This window comes from Numida meleagris, chromosome 3, assembly GCF_002078875.1.
Source record: "Numida meleagris isolate 19003 breed g44 Domestic line chromosome 3, NumMel1.0, whole genome shotgun sequence".
NCBI classification, from domain to species: domain Eukaryota; kingdom Metazoa; phylum Chordata; class Aves; order Galliformes; family Numididae; genus Numida; species Numida meleagris.
The window spans coordinates 108260841-108281442 of record NC_034411.1 but is presented as its reverse complement, the minus strand read 5'-3'; the positions used below and the strand labels follow the sequence as shown (position 1 = coordinate 108281442).

Genomic DNA, 20602 nt, shown 5'->3' with positions numbered 1-20602 from the left:
ACTCCTCCTGCCTGGAAGGAGGATGTCTAGGACCCGGGCGGTGCGGCTCCTCCCTTTCAGGTCTCTCCAGGGTTATTGCTTGGTGGGAGGTAGGTTCAGGGCTTGGTGGTATGAATGAAAGAGAGACAGGAAATCTGGACTGAAAAGCTCAAACTGGAATAGCTCGCCTGTCTCCAGGCAACAGGCCTGACGCAACCACTGGAAAAAAAAAAAAAAAAGTCCCTTAAATTTAAAAAAAAAAAAAAAAAAACACAGAGAGGGAGAGGTTTCTGAAGCGAGACAGGGAGGAGGATGAGACAGTCTCCTGAAGGCGCTGGTGACATCGCTCTGCAAATACCAAGTTGGAGCCCCGCGGAGGAAGGAGGGAGCCAAGATGTCCGTGCAGCGCTCCCGCTGAGTCCCTCCCCGGTGAGTTGGGGTCGGGAGGGGACACCTGGTGTGGGAGCCCCGTGGAAATGGGGAGCGGCAAGGAGCAGGTCCTCGGGGAGGGAGTACTGGGGTGGGGGCAATAGGGATCCCAGCACCGTGATGTTGTCCATGCCTGCTCCCCTGTTGTGGGGCTGGGGGCTCATTCCCCTCCTTCCAGCTTGGCCAAAATCCCTTGGAAATGTCCAGGCTGGTGGCACCCCCATGGCTGGGATGGTGGAAATCACTGCAGGGCTTGCACCCCCCTTTGCAATGAGGATGTTGCTCGCAGCTGGGGAGAGGTGAGGGGTGGCCCCCACCTTCCAGGGAGGGGAATTTTTCTCCACAGGCTGTGATGTAACAGAGAAGAGTCTGTCCCCTGCTTGGGACAATCACCTGTTGCTCTCTCTGTCCCCTCCTGGAGATTTGTGAGAGCCCCAGAGGGGTTTGCGCAGCACAGACACCATGGGATGGAGCCTGCTGGCCTCACAGGGCATCACTACCTGCAGGTTTCCAGGCAGGAACGGCGCTGAGCAGGGCAGGTTTCCACCTGCTCAGGGCTGGCCCTTGCAGATCACGCTGAGAAAAAAAAAAGAAAACAACCCCCCCCCACAAAAATCACCCAGAACTTCTACGGAGCCCTCTGTAACAGCTCGGGGCTAATTACTAAAATGAATCATCAGCCTGCACCCCTACCGGCGCAGGCACAACCCTGCACAAAAGCACCCTGCTCCCAGCCCCTGTGCGGAGCTGGGGGACCCCTCCCTATTTCCCCACCATGCTCCCTGCATTATTCACCACCGCTTTGCCCCTCGGAGCTTTCCCACATTAGAAACCTTGGTGGAAAGGAGGGGAAAATGAATGAAAACCAAGCGCCTCGTTGGCAGTGAGGGGCTGCGTCCGGCTTTGTCTGCCCAAATCCGATGGATTCCCCACTTTTCAGTGGGAACGAGGTGTGGGTTTCCCTCCACCAGCCATCATTTTGGTTCCACTGCTGTTATTGGCATGGCGTGTCCCCTCCGCGTCCCCGTGCCCGTTCCGGGGGGGATGTGAATGGAGCACAAATAAAACAGAAAGGGAAGGAGCTCGCAACAGCCCCGCAGCCATTCAGGTTTGAAAAATGTAGCAGAAAACCTGCAGGGGAAAAAAATATATATATATATATGTATAAATTAACCATGAGAATAATTCAGCCTTTTGGAGAGGAGGGAGCGGGGGTCTGTTTGTGAGCAACTTGCCTTAAATGATATTGAACAGTAACGTGGGGATCAGTGCTGGAAATGCTGGGGAGGAGCAGGTCTGAGCGCAGTGCTTGTTGCTGCTGAGGCAGTAATTGGATGGGACAGGCGGCGTGTAGAGGGGATTAGGGGGTCGTGGGGGCTGATCCTGCCCCTGATCGCTTTAATTTGGAGCTGGAACGGGGGCTGCCCTGGCGCTTGGTTCTGCAGGGGAAGCTCAGTGCTGGGCAGAATGAAGGCAGGAGGAAGGTTTGTTGTTTCTTACCAGAAATGTGCCCTTCTGCTGCTGCCTCCGTGCTGCATTGAGGGAAAAATAACTCCGTGTGGCAGCCCCCTGGGAAGGGAGCATTTCTCAGCCTGATCCAGCTCGTTCCCAAGGAGTCCTGGCTGCGCTGGCACAGAGGTCCCTGCCCTGCTCTTTCCGTGGGTGAAACCCAGCAGGGATGGGGGGCAGTGGGGAAAATGAGGGAAGGAAGGGGCTCTGCCAAACCACTGGTCCTTTGGGGGCCCCTTGGGGAGCCAGGGTGAGGTCCCAAGTCCTGCTGGGACCCTGGGGCTGTGCCTGGAGGGGCGACTCTTGCCCAGCACTTGGCAGAAGATGGCTGTTTGTGGATGGAGTATTTTCACCAAGGGGATGCAAAGTTGCTCTTTCTCCTGCCGCCTGACCCCTTTCCTTCTAATAACAGTTACACCTTGCTTTATATGGTGGGCTGAGAGTCAGCTTTGCCCTCCATCCACTTTCTAAGAAGCCTTCTCGGTCTGCAGACAGCTCCCGCTCATCACCAGAGGACTGGTTTGCAGGAATGCCAAACATCTGGCAAAGCCTGGGCCATCTTCGTGCTGGGTTTCCACCCGACCGCTGGAAATGTGCTGATGGAGGGGAACTGGGCTGCTCGGAAGATGGGGCTGCCAGGATCCATCAGAGGCAGCCTCCGTCCTGCTGCCTCGAAAGCAGCTGGCTCTGACTTATGCAGGGACTGGGCTCAGGGGTAGATGGGCACAAAGGAACAGATGTACTTCTCGAAGCAGGTTCTGACACTGCCACTGAGGCTGGAGAGCAATACCAGAGGGAGAAGTGGTCTCCTCATTTTCTTCACTTGTCGGGATTGGCTGCAGTTCCCCGCTGCTGTCCCTCCTCCTCTGTTGCACCCGGACCAATTTCTGGGGGCCATTTGGGCAGAAGGAGGTGCCAGGGTGAACCCTTGAACCCTCACCCTGCTTCAGGTCACACATGACTGGAAAAGCCCGCTCCTTGCCTCTTGCCCCATGTATTTGCAAATGCCATGACTGCACCTTAAGGGCTGAAGGAGCAGGATGGGCTGCTGTCCTGACCATATGAGATATCTGAGTGGGTTAGGGGGCATTGTTCACAGCAATAAATGCACGGGAACATCCCCAGCCCCATCTTTTTGCTGTACCCCAACAGCTGGCTCTGACCTCCTCTTCCTGCTCTATTCCTCGTGATGTTTTATTACTCACCAAGGACGGTGTTGGTAGGTGCAATTTCTACATAGGGTTTTCTTTTGTAGGGGGAAGGGCTGGGTGTGCGATTCATAAACTGACACCCATACAAACTCCAAGAGTAAATGGCTGCCAGCAATCTGCGGAACCTCATCCTAAACATCACGGGTCATGCAGGGCATCCCTGCTCTGATAGCAGTCAGAGCGTGGACACCCGGATGGGAAGGAGACATCTGTACATCCTTGAAAATCCTCAGAGCTTGGTTCCTGAAGGCCACTTGTGTGAGCTGCCTAATCAGTGAGAGGGAAACTGAGGCACAGGAGGGGCTAAAGTGCTTTTTGAAGGCCATTAATTGTCTGAGGCCTGTTTGCCACATGCCAGAAGTGTTATCCATGGGCCACAATGGCACTTCTTCATCCAGCCAAAGGACTTCTCTCAGCCTGGGCTTTGTCACACACTAAGCTGTGTTTTTTGTTCTCAAAGGAGATGAGCAGAGTAATGTAGACTCTTAAAATCACTGCTGCTCCTCTGCAATAAAAAATGGTATTACTGCCTGTTGTTGTCCATCAGGAGTAGTGAAAAGGAGAGAACAATTTTTTCCCCATACCCATTGTAACTGATTGCTTGATTTATTCTGCTTTTTCCCTCCAATTTTTATCCTATTTCTCATTCTTTTTTTCTTCTCTCTTCCCCTAGACCTCTTGCTCTCTGACATGTGACCTTCCAGAGCACTGCATGCCCTTATTTATGGCCCTAAATTGAGCAGGCCATAAATGTGCAAGCAATGCTGCTTCCTGAAAGGTTTGCATTCAGAGCAGAGTGGGGCATGGAGAGCTGGGAAGGCAGAGACGTATAAAACTTCTCAGGCATGTAAAACTCTCACAAGGTGTAGCATCATTTCATGACGCTAGCATCACTTCATGCAACCTCCTTTTTGACTATGAACAGCATCTGAATTGGGTTGTTACCCAGCGCCAGTGAGACAAAGCAAGGATCTTCTCCTGCCCCAGTCCACCTCCTACTGCCTACCTCACCTCACCAGGGGATCACATGGCTCTCCTAATGGATGGGGATTGGGATGCCTGAGAGTGTGTTTTGGGGATAGGCCTGCTGCACCTGCTTCAGGGGTGGAGGAATATCTGCAGTGGGACACTGGGGAGGCCAGTGGTGCCATTGGACTTGGCTTCTTAAGAGCACAAGACTCCACGAGGTGTGTCAGGTGTGGGAGAGGGAAGAGTTTGCTCTGCTGACTTGCAAAGGTGTAAAAGCCAAGCCTGAAGGCATGCTAGCTCAGTGAGTCTTGGTGTGATGGGACTTCACACCCCATCCAGGTGACAGTCCTGGTATTTCTCCATCTCCTTTGCATACTACTGCTAATCCCTTTGCCTTGCAGCATGCCGAGTGGGTCAATGAAGCTGACTTTTCCATGGAAGCCTGACCCAAGAAGGAAATGAAAGGCATTCTGTTGACTTGGTGAACTGATGTGTCCTGTACCTTCAGGATTGATAGCTTACATGCAAGGAAAGGGGGAAACCCTTTGGGTTTTGGTCACCATTTTGGTGCCAGCCTCTTGTTACCCCTAATTCAGCATGGCATGAATCAACAGAGACCAGCTGTGATAAAGAAGACAAATCGAGGGTTAACCACTCCAATTCTTTTGCTTATGAGGAAAGTGAGCCTGGAGGCCAGGTTTGTTCCTGGGAATTAGCTAGCTCTGGGGCAGCGGACAGGTTTGGATTACACACAGACACTTTTCACATGTGTACCACTTTCAGAGCTCTCTTTCTGCAGCAGGTCTTTCACCCAAGTTGGAGATATCGATAAGAAATTTGAAGCAGCTCCTTTCTGTCTATTGGCAGTTTGGAGAAGCTGGAGGACAGATGTGCCTGTCTGGGGGACTGTCCACTGAGTGATGAGAAGTTTGATGTTGCATGTGGGAGGTGTAGGATGGCCTGGAATGGTGCATAAGTATCCAATCCCTCAGCAGGCAATGCAAGCTGGTGGTTTGTGCTGGAGACACAAGACGAAAGAGTTTGTGGAGCCTCTGCTTTGTTGTGGTGATGTTTGACAACATCAGCCTTACGATCAGAACGTTATCTCTATTAAGGAGCACCACATTCAGCAGCCCATAGTGCTCAGCTATTGGACAGCTGGATTCAGCCACACCTAGCAATCTCCATCCCACCAGAGGGAAAAACACTCGGAGGTTAAGGTCTTTGAACTCATTAGGTGCTTCTCTCCGTTGAGTTTGGTGGGCTAGAATGCAGTGCTGGAGCAAAATTTGTCAGCGTGCTCTCAGCTCAGTGCACAAGCTAGTGCACGTCCTGACTCTCTGAATGGGCAGCACTCTTCTCTCCCCTCCCTGCGATTTACTTTTCAGCAGAAGAAGGAAAATTGTGCTGCTCCGGGCATGACAGCTCTTGGCTTCGAACTGGTGTAGTATCTGGGCTTGCTCCCACTCACCGTAAAACTCTCATTAACATAAATAGGAGCAGGAACAAGACCACAACATGAGTAATTCTCCACCCCCAGACTGTCTGTGTGTATATTATCAACTACTCATTCAGTCCATGTGCCTCCACACAATTGCGGGATAAATCTTGCTCCCTGTTGGTGTTTATTTTAAATTGAATCTTCTTACTGAAAAGGTTCGAGAGGCATAATTATGGTCTGGGTTTCAGAGCTGCACACGTCTTTGTGGGCACACATAGCAGGGAGGAGAATGGCTGAGTAACTCATATCACTGTGTTTTAGTGCATCCAGCTAGAAAGCGGCGTATGTCCTGGCTGGTCTTTCTGGGCATGCTACCAGGCAGGGAGAAAGTATTTTGTTTTGTGTTTGACATGGAGACGAGAGCTCTGGATCTATTCCTAGCTCAGCTGCAGATGAGTATATGACCTTGAGAAAGTCTCTTATCTGATCCCACCTGAAATGTATGCAGCAGCTGCCTGAGCTTAACTCCCGCGGAGATGTTCAAGTCCTGGCATTGGCCCAAGCTAGTCGACCCTCTCCCAAACACTACAGAGTCACAGTTCAGGAGTTTTAGCATGTCTGATGGACCATTTCCAATTGGCATACTGGGGGTGGTCAATGATGGAAACCACAAGTCCAAATTTCCCTGAGAGTAAGCATCTGAACCCAACCGCACCAGTGCCCCAGTTACTCCCAAAACTGGCCAGGGGCCATGCTCCCACCCCAAGCTCACTGGATGGGTGGAATCTGATTCCCATGGCTGCAGGCTGGTGTCTTTAGCAAGCCTAAATCTAAACCCAAATCTGTGAAACTGGGTGAGAAAATAAATAAATAAACTAACAAGCAAGTGAAGCCATTTTTCCAGCCCTCCTTTTGGCTCAAACTCTTGGGAGAAGTTTGCATTGCCTTACTTCATCTGGCCTTATCTTGCCTAAGTGAAAAGAGATAGGATTGTCAGCCAGCAGTAGCCACTGCTGCCTCCAGAGGACACTGGGCAGTGTGATGTGGCCTCAGAAGGGTGTGTGAATGTCTCCTGGCCTCACTGGCAACCTTTTCACAGCCCCTTTAAGACTGGAGATGCAGGTAACCAGAGCTCCCCTAACGGCTGGAGCCTGTCTGTTCCTGCCCCAGAAGCAGATAGCTGAGATGAGGTAACGCACCTTGGCACCATGCCTTTCCCAAAGCCAACACTCTGCAAGAGCTGTCTCTCCCTTCTTGCTCCCTTTTCCTTCTAAAAGTAGAAAACAATCCTCTGCTTTTCCTCTAGGTGTGCGCCCAGGTTCGGTGTGAGGATTGAGCAGGAGCTGTCATCCAAGTCTGACCGTCAGGGTATCTCACCCCATCTCCAACCCTTGGAAGCCCACCACATGCCGTTTGACCCCCAGGGACAATGTCCCTACCTAAAATCCAGATAGAAGAGACCCCGGACAGCACAGATGCTGGCTCTGGAGGTGCCGTTCCTCCTGATGATCACCTGAGGAGCCTCAAGGCCCTGACAGAGAAGCTGAGGCTGGAAACAAGGCGTCCATCCTACCTGGAGTGGAAGGCGAAGCTGGAGGAGCAGGCATGGAAGAGCCCCCAGCCCGCCGAGGATGAGGAGGGGAACGAGGCCAAAAAGGGCACGGAGGACAATGTCCCTCTGAGAAAGGTGCAGCTGCACCTCAACGGGAGCCCTGCCCAGGACAAGGTGACACTTACCTCAGGGAAAATAGGAGACTTCGAGAGCATCGACGAAGCTTTGACGTGGCTCAGGAAGGAACTGGTAAGTGGTTTCCTGTCCCAGATAGACGGCACTCTTTTTCAAGAGAGAAATGAAGGGAATGAGTAGCTCCTTGTTCCTACCTGCCATCAGCCCCTGGTGGAAAGGCAACCATCAGTCACTGCAACTGCTGCGGGGGGCTGTGGGGAAGGGAAAGGAGAATGACAGCATCCGTTGCCTCAGGGAAGAAGCTAGGCCCACCTCAGTGTCCTTGCTGGGATCCCAAAGGCTCAGGAAATACTGTAGCTTTTATTAGTTGGGATTTTCAGCAGTTTGCTTCTTCTCCTGCTTCTCTAATCCCACCTCAGCACTCAGATGAATACAGAAGGTACGACACCATGAGTGCACGGACGTGGCCAATGCAATAGCCCTTCTCCAATGGGGACCAGGAAGGGATGCTCCATCAAGGCTGTAGAAAAGAAATGTGGCTAGTGACCTGTCCCTTAGATTTCCCCTTGCTCCTTGAGGCTGCCAGTGGTTTTGGAACGCCCTCAGTAGGACACTGTCTGCAGGACACTGCATTTGGCAAGCATCTGCTAATGTAATCTCCAAGTTTTGATTGCCTAATTCCCTCTTTTTTTGCTCTTTTTCCTTTTTTTTTTTTTTTTTTTAGCTCATAACCTCCTATGAGATTTTGGGGTAACCTGCTTCCTCCAGATTATTTCTACTCTGCCCTCAGCGCTTCCTTTTGTTTCACACTGTTGTGGGAACCCCTTGCTCTGTAACATCTGAGAAAGCATAATTTCCTTCCTCTGCTGCATGTGCAATGTCAGAGCCTGGTCTCAGAGCCTTCCTCAGCCAACTTTTACAAGTTTGTCTCCTTCATTAGATTCTGGTCGATATTTCTGTCAGCCTCTCATCTCAGACATGCATGTCATCTTATGTATATCCTTATTTCTGGTAGTTAAAAACCAACAGATGGAAGGAGTGGAGACCTCCTACCTCGCCAAAGCAAGGAGAAGGCTGGTGGCTCTCTGAAGGGACATGGCCAGCACAGGGGCCAGAGCCATACAGCCTTCACTGCCTTGCTCCATGCAATTCAAAGGAAAGGAAAAATGCTGTTAACCATGTTTCAAGGAGAAGAAAACAAGACATAAACGCTGCATATAAGTTAGGAAAATAAACAGAGTGATGGCACACGCACTAGAAGAAGCTCAACATTAACGTGTTGTGTTGCTTGTCATGATCTTCATAGCACTGCCCCAAGCTGCTCCCAGCCCAGTTTGGGAATCTGGGGACATTTCCTAGGAGGAAGCATGGATGCATCCTTCATGGAGCCAGGGGAGATTAACAGGATAGACAGCCAGGCTGGAGCAGCTGCTTTCAGGCTGGAGAACAGTCACTTGTGTTCTTCACAAGTGTAGGAGCAAGAGACTGAGACCTCACTTCCCATGATCCTTCCCTTCTAGAACGAAAATGAAAGTGAATGAGATTATTTGGCTCACATAACTGGAAACTGGCTATAATGGATATCACGTGACTTTCTTGCCTAATTGGATGCTTGCCTGTGATTGCCAACAGCATTTGCAGCTGTTTAGACAGCAGCAACCATCACAACATAGTCCCCAAGGCCTGGGAAAGCATGAGTGGTTCAGATGCACCTGGGCACAAATTCCTCTGCAAGGGCTTTGCTTTTGATAAGCACTGAAAGTCTCTGAAGAAAACTTCCCATGCAAAACAGGGAAGAATATATTTTTTAAACATACCTGTGACTTCTACTCCAAAGAATATTTATTTGACAACTTTTTGTTGCTCTTGCTGGTTTTGCCAACAAGATTGATCTCGAAAGAAGTTATTGATATAAGTGGTCCTGGATGTCAGTTTTGGTGGTCGAGATGTTTCTCAGTACCATGGCTTTTGGAAGACAAGAGCAGAACTTTCAGGAACCCTGGACTACAATAGAGAGTATTGAGTTGATCTCATCCTTTTAGGATGAGAGGTGATGGCCTTAAGTTGCACCAGGGGAGGTTCAGGTTGGATATTAGGAACAATTTCTGCTCCAAAAGAGCGGTGCTGCAGTGGCACAGGCTGCCCAGGGAGGTGGTGGGGTCACCGTCCCTGGAGGTGTTCCAGAACCGTGGGGATGTGGCACTGAGGGACGTGGCCAGTGGGCATGGTGGGGGTGGGTTGAGATTGGTCTGGGTGATCTTAGAGGTCTTTTTCAACCTGGATGATTCTATGGTTCTATGATTCTAAAACCACTCAGTGCTCTGGAGAGAACATCATCCCTTAATCTCAGTCCTCAGCCCAGGTCCATGCTTGCATCTGTGATGAATTCTTCCATTCACAGTGGACTAGATGTAAAACCCAAGTCTCAAAATGCCTGAAGACAGTAAGGGACAGAATTTTCCTTCTTAGAGCTGCAGCTTTTAAAGAGTTTGCTTTGTTCTTTGGTCTTCTGCCAAAAGTATAAATTGTCTTAGAGTCCGATTCTACCCTTCAGACTGGGGCGTGGAACATCAAACATCATCTGATGAAAATGAAAAGTTTAAATTAAGAAAGAAAAAGGGCAAAGTAAACCCTAATTTTTCCTCACTTTCCATTTTCCTGTCTCTTAATTATACCAGTCTTTTCTGGATCTGGACGTGACTCATGTAATTTAGAACAATTTCCCCAAAAGAGAGAGCATGTATTTGACTGACCACACAGCTGAACAGCTATGTTGGAGGCACTGCTGTTGGGTCAGAGCTGCCAGCAAACAGCGAGAACACAGCAAGGCCATCGTTTCACAGGGTGCTGGAACAAAAAGACACATTTCACATTACATCTCAAGAGTGAAAAGATCTTTTTTTTTTGTAAATGAACAAGCTTCCTTTCATCACAACCAGGATTTTTCCTTGTTTGCCACCATTTTGTGATAGTAGAGCAAAAAGGAAGGTTCAGAGCAGGATATGGTTGGTCTACCTAAGGCAGGATTGTGGAATCTTGGAATCACAGAATCATAGAATCATGGAATCACAGAATCATAGAATCATGGAATCATAGAATGGCTTGGCTTGGAAGGGACCTCAAAGATCATCTAGTTCCAATCCCCTGCTGTGGGAAGAGTTGCCAATCACTAAATCAGTCACTAGGATCCAAGACCAGAAAGACCAGGAAGGGCTCCAGCACCCACCCATTTGTTATGGTCACCCGAAGTGGGAAATAAATCCTTCCAGTCTTCCTTAATGTAAGAGATGAAAGACGAAGGAGGCCAGGGCCAAAAATGATCCAAAAATGATCCAGTAGTCATAGCTGGGGTGAAATCTGCTTCTGCCATGCTGTCTTCCACCACAGGATGAACTGGGGGTTGGACTCGATGACCTATAGAGGTCCCTTCCAGCCCCTACAATAATGTGATTCTGTGATTCCCCAGTTTATGCAGTCCTCTAAGAGAAGGCAAATTAATGTATGTGGGATTCATCTATCCTACAGAAGGGCAAAGGCTGCTGCACGTCCAGGAAACAAGCAGACCACCAGCCTGTGCTCTTAATGGAATGCAGTAGTGCAGGATGTACACCTCCATCGCTCACACTGTGCAATCCTATCACAGCTACCAGCGCATTTAGGCAGGGTTGGTTCATTAGCATGGCCCCAGCATGGTTCTGGCTTGTACCAGTTAGCACCCTGACAAACAGTCAGAGCTTCAGGAGTTTGCACATGCTCCTAACAAGCAGTTTGTATTAGATCACCCAATTCCGGAAGCAAAGTGGATTTAATGTGTATACCCAGATTTCCACTTAGGCATGATGTTAAAGAATAGGCCATAAGAATTAAAGCTACCTGCTAAATCTGAAGCATTACTCCCAGTTCACAAAATGGGAATCATCCCATGCTGCAGGGAATTTGCATCCATGTGTCCAGAATCTGCTCTGGTTCAGGTTCAGCCAGGTTCAGGCTCCTCCCATTCAGAAGTGAAGCCAGGGACAAACCCAAGGTCTTACTGAGCATCTGCTGCTCTTGCTCTTTCTCCCCAGGTGACCCATCTCAGGGCCCAATTCTGCCATTTGCACACAAAGATCTGGCCCTGGTATGCAGGACTGAATATGGCCACTGAGCTCCAGCCAGACACGTCAGCTGGCACCTGCTGGGAATCTGGCCCCTGGAAGCTGATTTATTCGGACATGCAAATTCCTGCTCTTGTTTTTGTGCTGAGAGGCTCTGTGCAGGTGTAGGAGCAAATTGCAGTACTCAGCATGCGTTGAACTGCCTGAAGGCTGGAACATTTCCCTTCCTGACTCCTGTCTCTTCTCTGCCCTCTTCTTTGCCTTCCTGATGTCAAATGTGGCTGCTTTTCACCAGTGCTGAAATGGTTTCAAACTAAAAGAGGGGAGATTTTGATTGGATATGAAGAAGTTGTTTACAATAAGGGTAGTGAGGTGCTGGCACAGGTTGCCCCGAGAGGTGATGGTGCCCCATCCCTGCAGACACCCAAGGTCAGGCTGGATGGGGCTCTGAGCACTGATGGAGCTGTGGGTGTCCCTACTCACTGCAGGCAGTGGGACAGATGGCCTTTAAGGGTCCCTTCCAACTCAAACCATTCTATGACTCTATGACCAACGTCTTGCTGGTCAGACATCTAGAAAAGCCACATTGGTGTGCAGAGGAGACTGGACTGGTGGAGGACTAAACCTGAGGGTGGCTGAATTCCCAAGGGATTTCTTCCAATAGATTGAGCAAATGTTATCTGATCCTAATAAAGCAGCCAACAAGGGTGGCATAGACCTTAAAGACTATCAGTGTCTCCATTTCAGACCAGTTTGCCTTCCCCATCAGGAGCAATATGACTGGGCAACATGGTCCAGATATTATTCTGATTTTTGACATCAGTATTAGTTGAACAAGAGCTTAAGTGATTTTAAACAACAGTGTGGCACCGAAAGGGTCATCATGAGCTTCGCTCCTGAAGCAATGATTAGGTGCCTTGTTTCAGGCTGAGGGCTGCACCACAAGGGCGTGAGCATCCAAAATTAGCCACAGCAGGGTGTCATCTGAGCACCTTTGAAGATGAAGCCTCAAACCTAAATACAGACTTCACCAGTTTCTCTGAAGTGTTTTGGCAAGGGTCTAATGACCGGCCCGTGCTCAAATCCGAGTGGTTGCGCCCAGTTGGGAAGGCACCACTTTAACTTTCATTTTCTTTTGATCTTTTGGATCCATGGAAGCAACTGCTTCTCCACAGGTCACTACCGTGAGCTTCATGGGCCACAAGTTGGGAACCTGTCCATGGGACACTTCTGTTTTGGGAAGAGGTCCCCAGGAGCTCCATGCCACCTCCATGCTCTGGGGGGGGTCTCTGCTCCTATTCCCCTCCATAGCAGCACAGAAGGAGGTGAAGTAATGGCAATGGAAACATTAACAGTCTTCCTGTCTGCAACTATACAGACAGCCCATGGTTAGGAAAAACTTGGAGACAAACCTAGGCTGCATCCTGAGCTACATGTGAATATTTGGGATAAGCCACCGAGACTGGGCAGCAGGCAAGGATACATCCAAAATATTCCCTCCCTCCCCTATTTTAAACATTCCTGGAAGACTCAGAGGCCCAACCCAAACAGAAAATCCTTCCTAAGACTCACTCATTCAGACATCTGTGGTTTTGTGATTCAATCTGCTGCTTGCAGCAGGTCCTCTGCCAGGAAGGACTTGGGTTTGGTTCCCTCTCCCAGACCCACACAGCTCTTTGCCTGCTGGAGCTGGGCCGGAAAGAGGAAGGGGAGAGTGTGTTAAAAAGTGGTTTGTGCAAGCAAGAAATATGTGAGATTGTTTCTGCACTTGGCACGCAAGACTTGGAAGCAAGACGCATGGCTACTGCTGGGTCTGCTCTGTGGATTCCTATGGGACGTTGCAGAGTGTGTGGGATCATGTTGTCACCCTGCTGAGTTACGTTATAGTAGCTGGCCCTGTGGATGAGCTGTGTAAACCAAAAACCCACAGCTTGCTGTGATGCAGCCCCTGTAATCCCATTAAATCTTTCCAGGAAGCTTTTGGAGCTTGCTGATCTAGCAGTGCTCCTCTTCAAAAGACACCATTAATCATTTCTAGCAATGGTTTGGTCCTCGGTCTGGGACCTTTCATGCTCCTAGTATTCATGAGAAGCTTATAGGAAAAGGAAGGAGAATTTGAATTTCTGGGTTCTGATCCAGATCCTGCTAATATTTTCGGTGCTCATGAACAAAGCATATCGCTTTCCTGTGGACTGCCCAATCCTGCTATGTCCATCATCACCTCCTCAATGCAATTCCTATATCTCCTCATGGTGCAGGTAAACCTTTAGTAAGTCATTGCAAGACTTTGTTCCTCATCCATCCTCTTTGCTTTTCTGGAGGGCAAAAAAGGACTTTAACTCCCCGGGAAATCAGCGTATCTGACAGCTCTTACCCTGCTTCCCCACTGAGCCCCAGAACATAGCAAGGGCTGTGTCTAGGACAAGAAATGATCAGTGTAGGTGGGTACAGATTTTGCCTCACACAGTGCTACCCCTCCTGTACAGGAGGACTGGTGGTTGGCATGGCAGTGGGAGATGGCATTTCCACAAATGCCAGGGTTACTGGGTATGGTGGGGGAAGTGAATGGAGACTGGAGATGGAGCACGGGAGGACAAAACTGGGAGTCTAACAGCAACGGCCCAAGCAGCTTTGTCTGTGAACTTGCATAAAAGCAAAATGGTTTCTTAGAAAAGCAGAGAAAGAAAGCAGGATGGGTCAGAGAGTGGAAGGATGGCTTGCAGGGGGGAATGGCAATTTTCAGGTCACCTGCCTTTCCATAACGGCCTCTTAATTAATTTTTAAACCCTTTTTATATTTTTTTTTATCCCACATTCATCAAAACCTTTCATGAGAGCATTTGTTGACATTTCTTATGTACCTCGATCAACTGACAAGAAATCCTGACCAAAGGCTAGTTCAGTAACCTCCGTGATCACCTTCCTGATAAAATGTCAAGTCACAGCACCCATTGCGAAATAGGGAAAAACATCATGAATATGAACATTTTTTCATTGCGACTCACATGGGAGAAGAAAAGCCCCCTGAGTGGCATTGCTTTGCTGTGTGCAAGGAAACGGTGGTTTTCAGAAGATGTGAAATTGCCCCAGCCCTGCCAGCCATTCAAAGGGACATTCAGTCTGAGATTTATACACAAGTGGCTGCAGCTTCTCCAGGCAACAGAGCTGGAGTCCAATTGCTGGCTGAGAGCTCCAGGCAAGGTCCTCCATGGTGTCTCCATGGTGCAGGAGAGAGAATAGCCTTGCTTGGCTTGGGTTGACTTCCATTATGCTAACGTCACCTCTTGGCTTGAGATCTGAGCATTGCAAAGGGCTTCCCAACAGCTGCAGAAAACACCTGGAGCAGAGCCAAGCTCTTCCCTCTGAGCCTTTCAATCTCCTAAAGCTTCACCTTGCTGTGAGACTGGCAGTGCTGCAAAGGGCAATCTTGACCTCTTTGAAGACATTGCCTGGAGCGGGAGGGATTGTGCCACAAATCAGAGCAATGCCGGTGCTGCCCTGGTTGATAGCCTGGTTGCAGCATCCCCTACTTCATGTATCACAAAGGTCTTGTGTAGAAATACCAGGGCCACCTGTGGAGCATCCTGACATGAATTTTACCTCCTCCTTTCCCCTCTGCAGCTTCATGTTCCAGCCATCAACCAGGAATAAATTTACCTCTCACTTCTGTCATCTGTGCCTATAAACTAAACAACTTATTTTCATGCCCAGGAGCAAACTGGTATGAACTGGCCATGCCCATGCTGTTAGGATCCAGGCAAGGTGGTTGTATCCCATTGCCTAACAGGGATGAATCCCACTGCGTCCCCTCCGGACAAGTGCCTATGGTGAATTGCTTGGGGCAGTGTGATAGACTCCAGCTCAAAGAATGCCAGGACCTTCCTCACAATCAAGCAGAGAGAAAGACCTTGTTGCCACGCACAATTTCACATATTAATATACTTGTAGTCTGGGTCTATTTCTGAACTCCTCATCCAAACCATGGGGAGCCAAGGAACCAGTGATCCAAAGCTGTTCCAGTGCCTGACCACCCTTATTGTAAAATTTTCCTTATATCTAGTCTAAATCTCCCCTCTTTTAGTTTGAAACCATTTCCCCTTGTCCTGTCACAACAGACCCTGCTAAAGAGTCTGTCCCCTTCTTTCTTACAGCCCCCCTTGAGATGCTGAAAGGCTGCACAACATCTCATGCACAGGGATGTCACTGAGGACTGCACATATCTAAGGAGACATTGGGAGGAAAAAATAAAAAGAGAGACAAAATCAGGAGCCCTGGTACCTGAGTGTTTTTTCAGCCTGTACTGCTCCCTCCATGTCTCCAAGAGTTAAAGATTGATTCAAGCCACAGGGTTCACTCAGATCTGTCTGGCTTCTTTCCCAGCACTCCCATTTCTCTGTGGCTTTTGTGGTTTGTTGCTGTTCTGTGAGGAGGGATGTGGGGTGAGAAGTGGGGTTTGTCTTCTCGGCGTCTGCTCTTCTGACTGCTGCTTCTGCTTTCCAGATGAAGGCTGGTGCTCGCCGTGAGTCTTGCCAGGTGCTCACCTCCTTCCTTCGCCTCTCCCAGTGTCCCGTGACAACAAATTTTCTGCTTAATTATGAGCTGGAATTTCAAAAACAATAATAATAATAATAATAATGATAAATCCATTTCCTTTCATCGCTTCTACGTCTTCCACCTTTCAGAGTTAGATGGCAGGGGAGGATAAACCCTCTGAAACGCTGAGCCCATTAGCCTGCAGGATAGATGTTCTCCCTCCCATGGGAAACACGGAGGCCCCATCCCAAGATCTGCTTCCAATCAGTGAGATGAGCCACGGGGGATGCAAAAAGCCATGTTCCCCACTGGCATGAACCAGCCCAGATTTACGCAGGCTGGAAACCTGTGCCAAGTAGTTGGGGATCATTTCTCTGGGGTTCTTTTAATTGGTCCTTTCCGCCTCTAATTGCTACTTCTCACTCTGTGGCTGCTCCCTTGTGAGCAAAATTAATTTGGGCTTTGCTTAAGGTTAAGATGGAGGCTCTGAAGCTTGCACTGACTGATATCTGGTTCAACAGCCTCGGCATGGCTGGATTTAACTCCGATTTCCCAATGCTCCTGGATATCTGACCAAGCACAGACTGCTTGAATGCTAAAGATTCACCATCCTAACCCGGTATTTGACTGAGATGCACTGCAGGGAATACCCTTGCCTCCCTCCCAGCTTTTTGCAGCAGGGTAGCATCTCTAGCCAAGTTACGTTTCTCATGATTCGGTGCAGCCTCCAGCAGGGACCACTACGAGGAACGCATTTGCGGTGCCTTTGCTGATACCCTCTTCCCTCCCCACCCTCTGTCGTGTGTTCCAGGCAGAAATGCGCCTGCAGGACCAGCAGCTGGCCAGGCAGCTGATGCGCCTCCGCAGCGACATCAACAAGCTGAAGATCGAGCAGACCTGCCACCTCCACCAGCGCATGCTCAACGACGCCACGTACGAGCTGGAGGAGAGGGACGAGCTGGCGGATCTCTTCTGCGACTTCCCCCTCGTCAACTCCTTCAGCCTCTCCACGCCGCTCAAGCTCATCGGGGTCACCAAGATGAACATCAACTCGCGCCGGTTCTCGCTGTGCTGAAGTGGGAAGGATGAGGGAGAAAGAGAGAGGTTTTGGCAGTGCCAGGGCTCTCTCTGCCTGATGGCTGGGCACTACGAGGCCTCGGAGGGGCAGAGGGATCAGGAGCAAATGGGGAACCCATCGCTGGTCTTGGTGGCGGGGCAGGGCAGCAGAATCTGGCACCAGGGTTGCTCAAAGATGGCCATTGAGAAGACAGGGCCTGCAGGAAGCACGAAGAGCATCTGAGCCCAGCATTTGCTCTCAGCCCGTTCTTTGGCAAAGTCCCTTCTCCCCTTTATCCTCTCCCCACAGTAACAAAGAGGTGGGCGCATCTCCAGTGTGGTTGTTTGTACTCAGAAGTCCAAGAGGAGGTTCAAAGATCAGCCAAAAAGCAAGGGGAAAAAAATCCCCTTTCCCTTCTCTATTACCTTCTCCCAGGCTAGAGCTGTGGCTTCAGAAAATGCCTCTCTCTTCCCTGGATGTCTCCTCAGATCTCGATCTTCTGCCCCTGCTAGTCCAGGCAAAGGGTCTTCAGGGCTGCTGCATGTGGAAAGATGGTTTCCAGTGGAAAGGATTCATCAAATGAGGGACAGCGGGTTAAATGTATCCCAAAATGTGGTAAGAATATGTGCTTTCTGACATGCTCTGTTGGGTCCAGTGTACTCTACCTTAATTTTGTCTGTGGAATCTATTATGGATGGATCATGGACACATTTCTATAGACTCCAGGTGGCCAGAAGTCACTTGTGTGCCCTAGAATTTATACCCAGAGCAATACGTGTTCCTGATCTCACTGCCAGCCATGGCCGCAAGACAACCTGTGGCTAGCTCCAAAAGTGGTAAGGTAATGGATGTAGTTTACACCGGTGAAATCCCGTATCAAAGAAGTCACCTTAGGCTGACATTCCCCCAGAAGTAGCACCAGCAAATCCTGGATTCTCTGTAGCAACACACATCCATCAAAGAAAGGACTTTCAAGAGGAGAAAAGGGACTTCTGCGTAATGAGCATCGAAGTGCAACCGTGAAATTAAAGGGAGGAATACTGCTGCAATGAGCTGCCATCAGCAGGCTTTAGACCTGCAGCAGACACATGGGATTCCCTCCCTGCCAGGCAGTGTGTGAGATGGATGCTGTACTTTCTTGCCTTTCCGTGCACACTGCTGCACGCTATGCTGCAAGGCTAGGGACACAAGTGGTCTAGCCATGGCAGCCCTGGGACAGCTGGCACCAAGGCAGTCTGTCCAGAGGGAGTGTGGCTGTCTTTAGGCTTCAACACCTCTCAACCCATCAGCCCTGCTCTCTGCATTGTGCCAGTGCAGCTGAGAGAAAGCGACTGTTTCCATGCAGCACCAGCTCAAGCTCTGGCAATGAGCGGGACATGCAAGCCAGCGCCGAGCTGGAAGCTGTGTGGCCGTGTGGATGTGCCTCTGCCTGTACCTGGCCGTGTCCGTGAGCTGTGTGTGTGCAGCAGTAGTTTCGTGTGTGCTTGTGAGCCCGCAGGCTCACATCATGAAAGGGTTCATAGCCACCTGGGAATGGGGGCTGGTTTCAACCCCCTGCCTCCAGTGGCTCCACTGGATGTAACCCCACAGCGATGCCTCCCCTCCAGTTCATAGCTCACAGGGTGACATTTCTTCCTGCTAAGGAAGAAGATATTTGGGGGAGCACCAGAGCTCTATCTGTACTAGTAAGTTAAGCAGTGTTGTTGTGCCTGAATGTTGAAACTTGTACTACCCAGGTACCAATAGGGTTGCGGCCAGACTGCCAGTTGGCCTCTGGACAAGACAACCAGCCGTGATGCCATTTAGTTTACTAGTAGAGAAATAGCCTTATTTCCCCATGGACATTTTGAAGAAAAAAAAAAAAAAGAAGAAAGAAAAAGAAAAATCTCATTAAAATTCTTCTTTGTTTACTTTTTTTATTAAAAAAAAAAAAAACTATTCATGTCTCATATGGATTTTCAGAGGCATTTTCGATCACAAATAGCAGTGACAAATTTCAGTAAAAATGATGCCTTGGAAGAGGGGGACTGGCTCTCTCTAGGATCACCTAGAATCAAATACAGAGCATTCCTGCCTTTGGGTTTTTGTGTGGTTGCTGAATGCAGAAGGTTAGTATAAGCACAGCCTTTGGAGGTCATTATATATGGCATTAGAAATAGCAGACGTCTGGTTTCCAGACGTGGATTTTCTGCAGCGGGGATGGGGATGGTTATGACTGCCAGCTGTTCATCGAAATGCACAATTTTTTAATTATAAAATGATGTCTGTATTGATTCCTGCCTCTGGTCTCTCACTGTGTTCAATGGCTCTAGTTCTGCTTGCAGAACAGTCAGGGGATGCATGCGGATCTTCCATCCGGTTCCCAATCCCCAGTAGTCACCATCAGCAATGACCTAGCAACTGACCTCCTGCACTGAAATGCACATCCCCACAACAACAGGTCTTTTTGCAAATGCAGACAGCAGGGGAAGGCTGGAGACCTGATGTGAAGCACCAGGTGGTCCCAGCAACTCTGAGCTGGTGTTTTCAAGATTTCTGCTTGAGCAAGGTTTCTCTATCCATGCTCATCATTAGGACAGCTCTACAGCTACACCAGCAATTGCTTTGCCTTACAGTCTGAAGGAGATGGAAAGAAATGAAAGTGGGAGGACATGTTACATATTTGGACAAAAATGTGCAGGAAATGAAGCCAAATTAAAACAAAAAAATCTCTCTTTTATGCTGGGCGTGGTTTTGTTAATTAGCCACTGAGCCAATGTTTTGTACAGGCACTTAAAGATAATCATAGAGTCATAGAACCCTTAGAGTTGGAAGGGACCTTTAAAGGCCATCTAGTCCAACTCCCTGCAATGCACAGGGACACCACAGCTAGATCAGGTTGCCCAGGGCCTGGTCCAGCCTGGCGTTGAAAGTCTCCAGGGATGGGGCATCCACCACATCTCTGAGCAACGTGTTCCAGTGCCTCACAACCTTCACTGTAAAAGACTTTTTCCTTATATGCAACCTAAATCTACCCTGTTTGAGCTTGAAACCGTTTCCCCTTGTCCTATCACCACAGACTCTGCTGAAGAGTCCGTCCCCTTCTTGCCTGTAGCTCCCCTTTAGATACTGAAAGGCCTCTACCATCCACTTGGGTTGCCCCAAAAGCCTCTGTACATGCACACTTTGGATGAGATTTTAAGATATTTTGTTACATGTTTATTTTACTTACAGTTCTAAACATATCAGTGTGAAACCATTGAGACCAGCTCATTTGCTCTCAGACACTGTTTTGGAATGAATAGCCAAAATATTTTCCCTGAAACGACTTTAATGAAACCCCTCTTTCAGCGGTAACAGCTAGGCCCAACACCTAAAGGCACAGTCAATCTGAAGATCTGTATTACTTTACAGTGTGAAGAAAAAAAAGAAACTGCCAAAAAATAAGTGGCCTGCCTTGATTTTTGACTTTGAGTTGATCAAGAAGCGGCACAAAGCAATTTTACACATTTCAACTTAGAGTCTGTAGGCCACGCTCCCCAGCGCGGCCCACCACAACGTATTAATGGAGAAGAGACATCACTACTCTGTCTCAGCTCTATCCAACAAAGATAAGAAGGGTCATTATTCCTGAGAGAAGTGCCCCATTCCTTTCTCTTTCGGCACAGTGAAGTGCTATCATACAATCAGCGAGCGATTTCTGTTTTGATGT

General features: G+C 49.2%; 1 protein-coding gene across 1 annotated transcript; it reads left to right on the top strand.

Annotated features, from left to right (window-relative positions):
- On the top strand, positions 266–19185 carry FAM167A (family with sequence similarity 167 member A). The gene is made up of 3 exons (XM_021393035.1): positions 266–408; positions 6845–7339; positions 16666–19185. Exons 2-3 carry the CDS (start codon positions 6968–6970, stop codon positions 16927–16929), a joined length of 636 nt encoding a protein of 211 aa, XP_021248710.1. The 5' UTR covers positions 266–408; positions 6845–6967; the 3' UTR covers positions 16930–19185.

Coding starts and splice junctions, on each gene's coding strand:
- FAM167A (XM_021393035.1), top strand. CDS start 6,968: ATGTCCCTACCTAAAATCCAGATAGAAGAGACCCCGGACAGCACAGAT. Junction 7,340..16,665: donor CGTGGCTCAGGAAGGAACTG/GTAAGTGGTTTC, acceptor CGTGTGTTCCAG/GCAGAAATGCGCCTGCAGGA.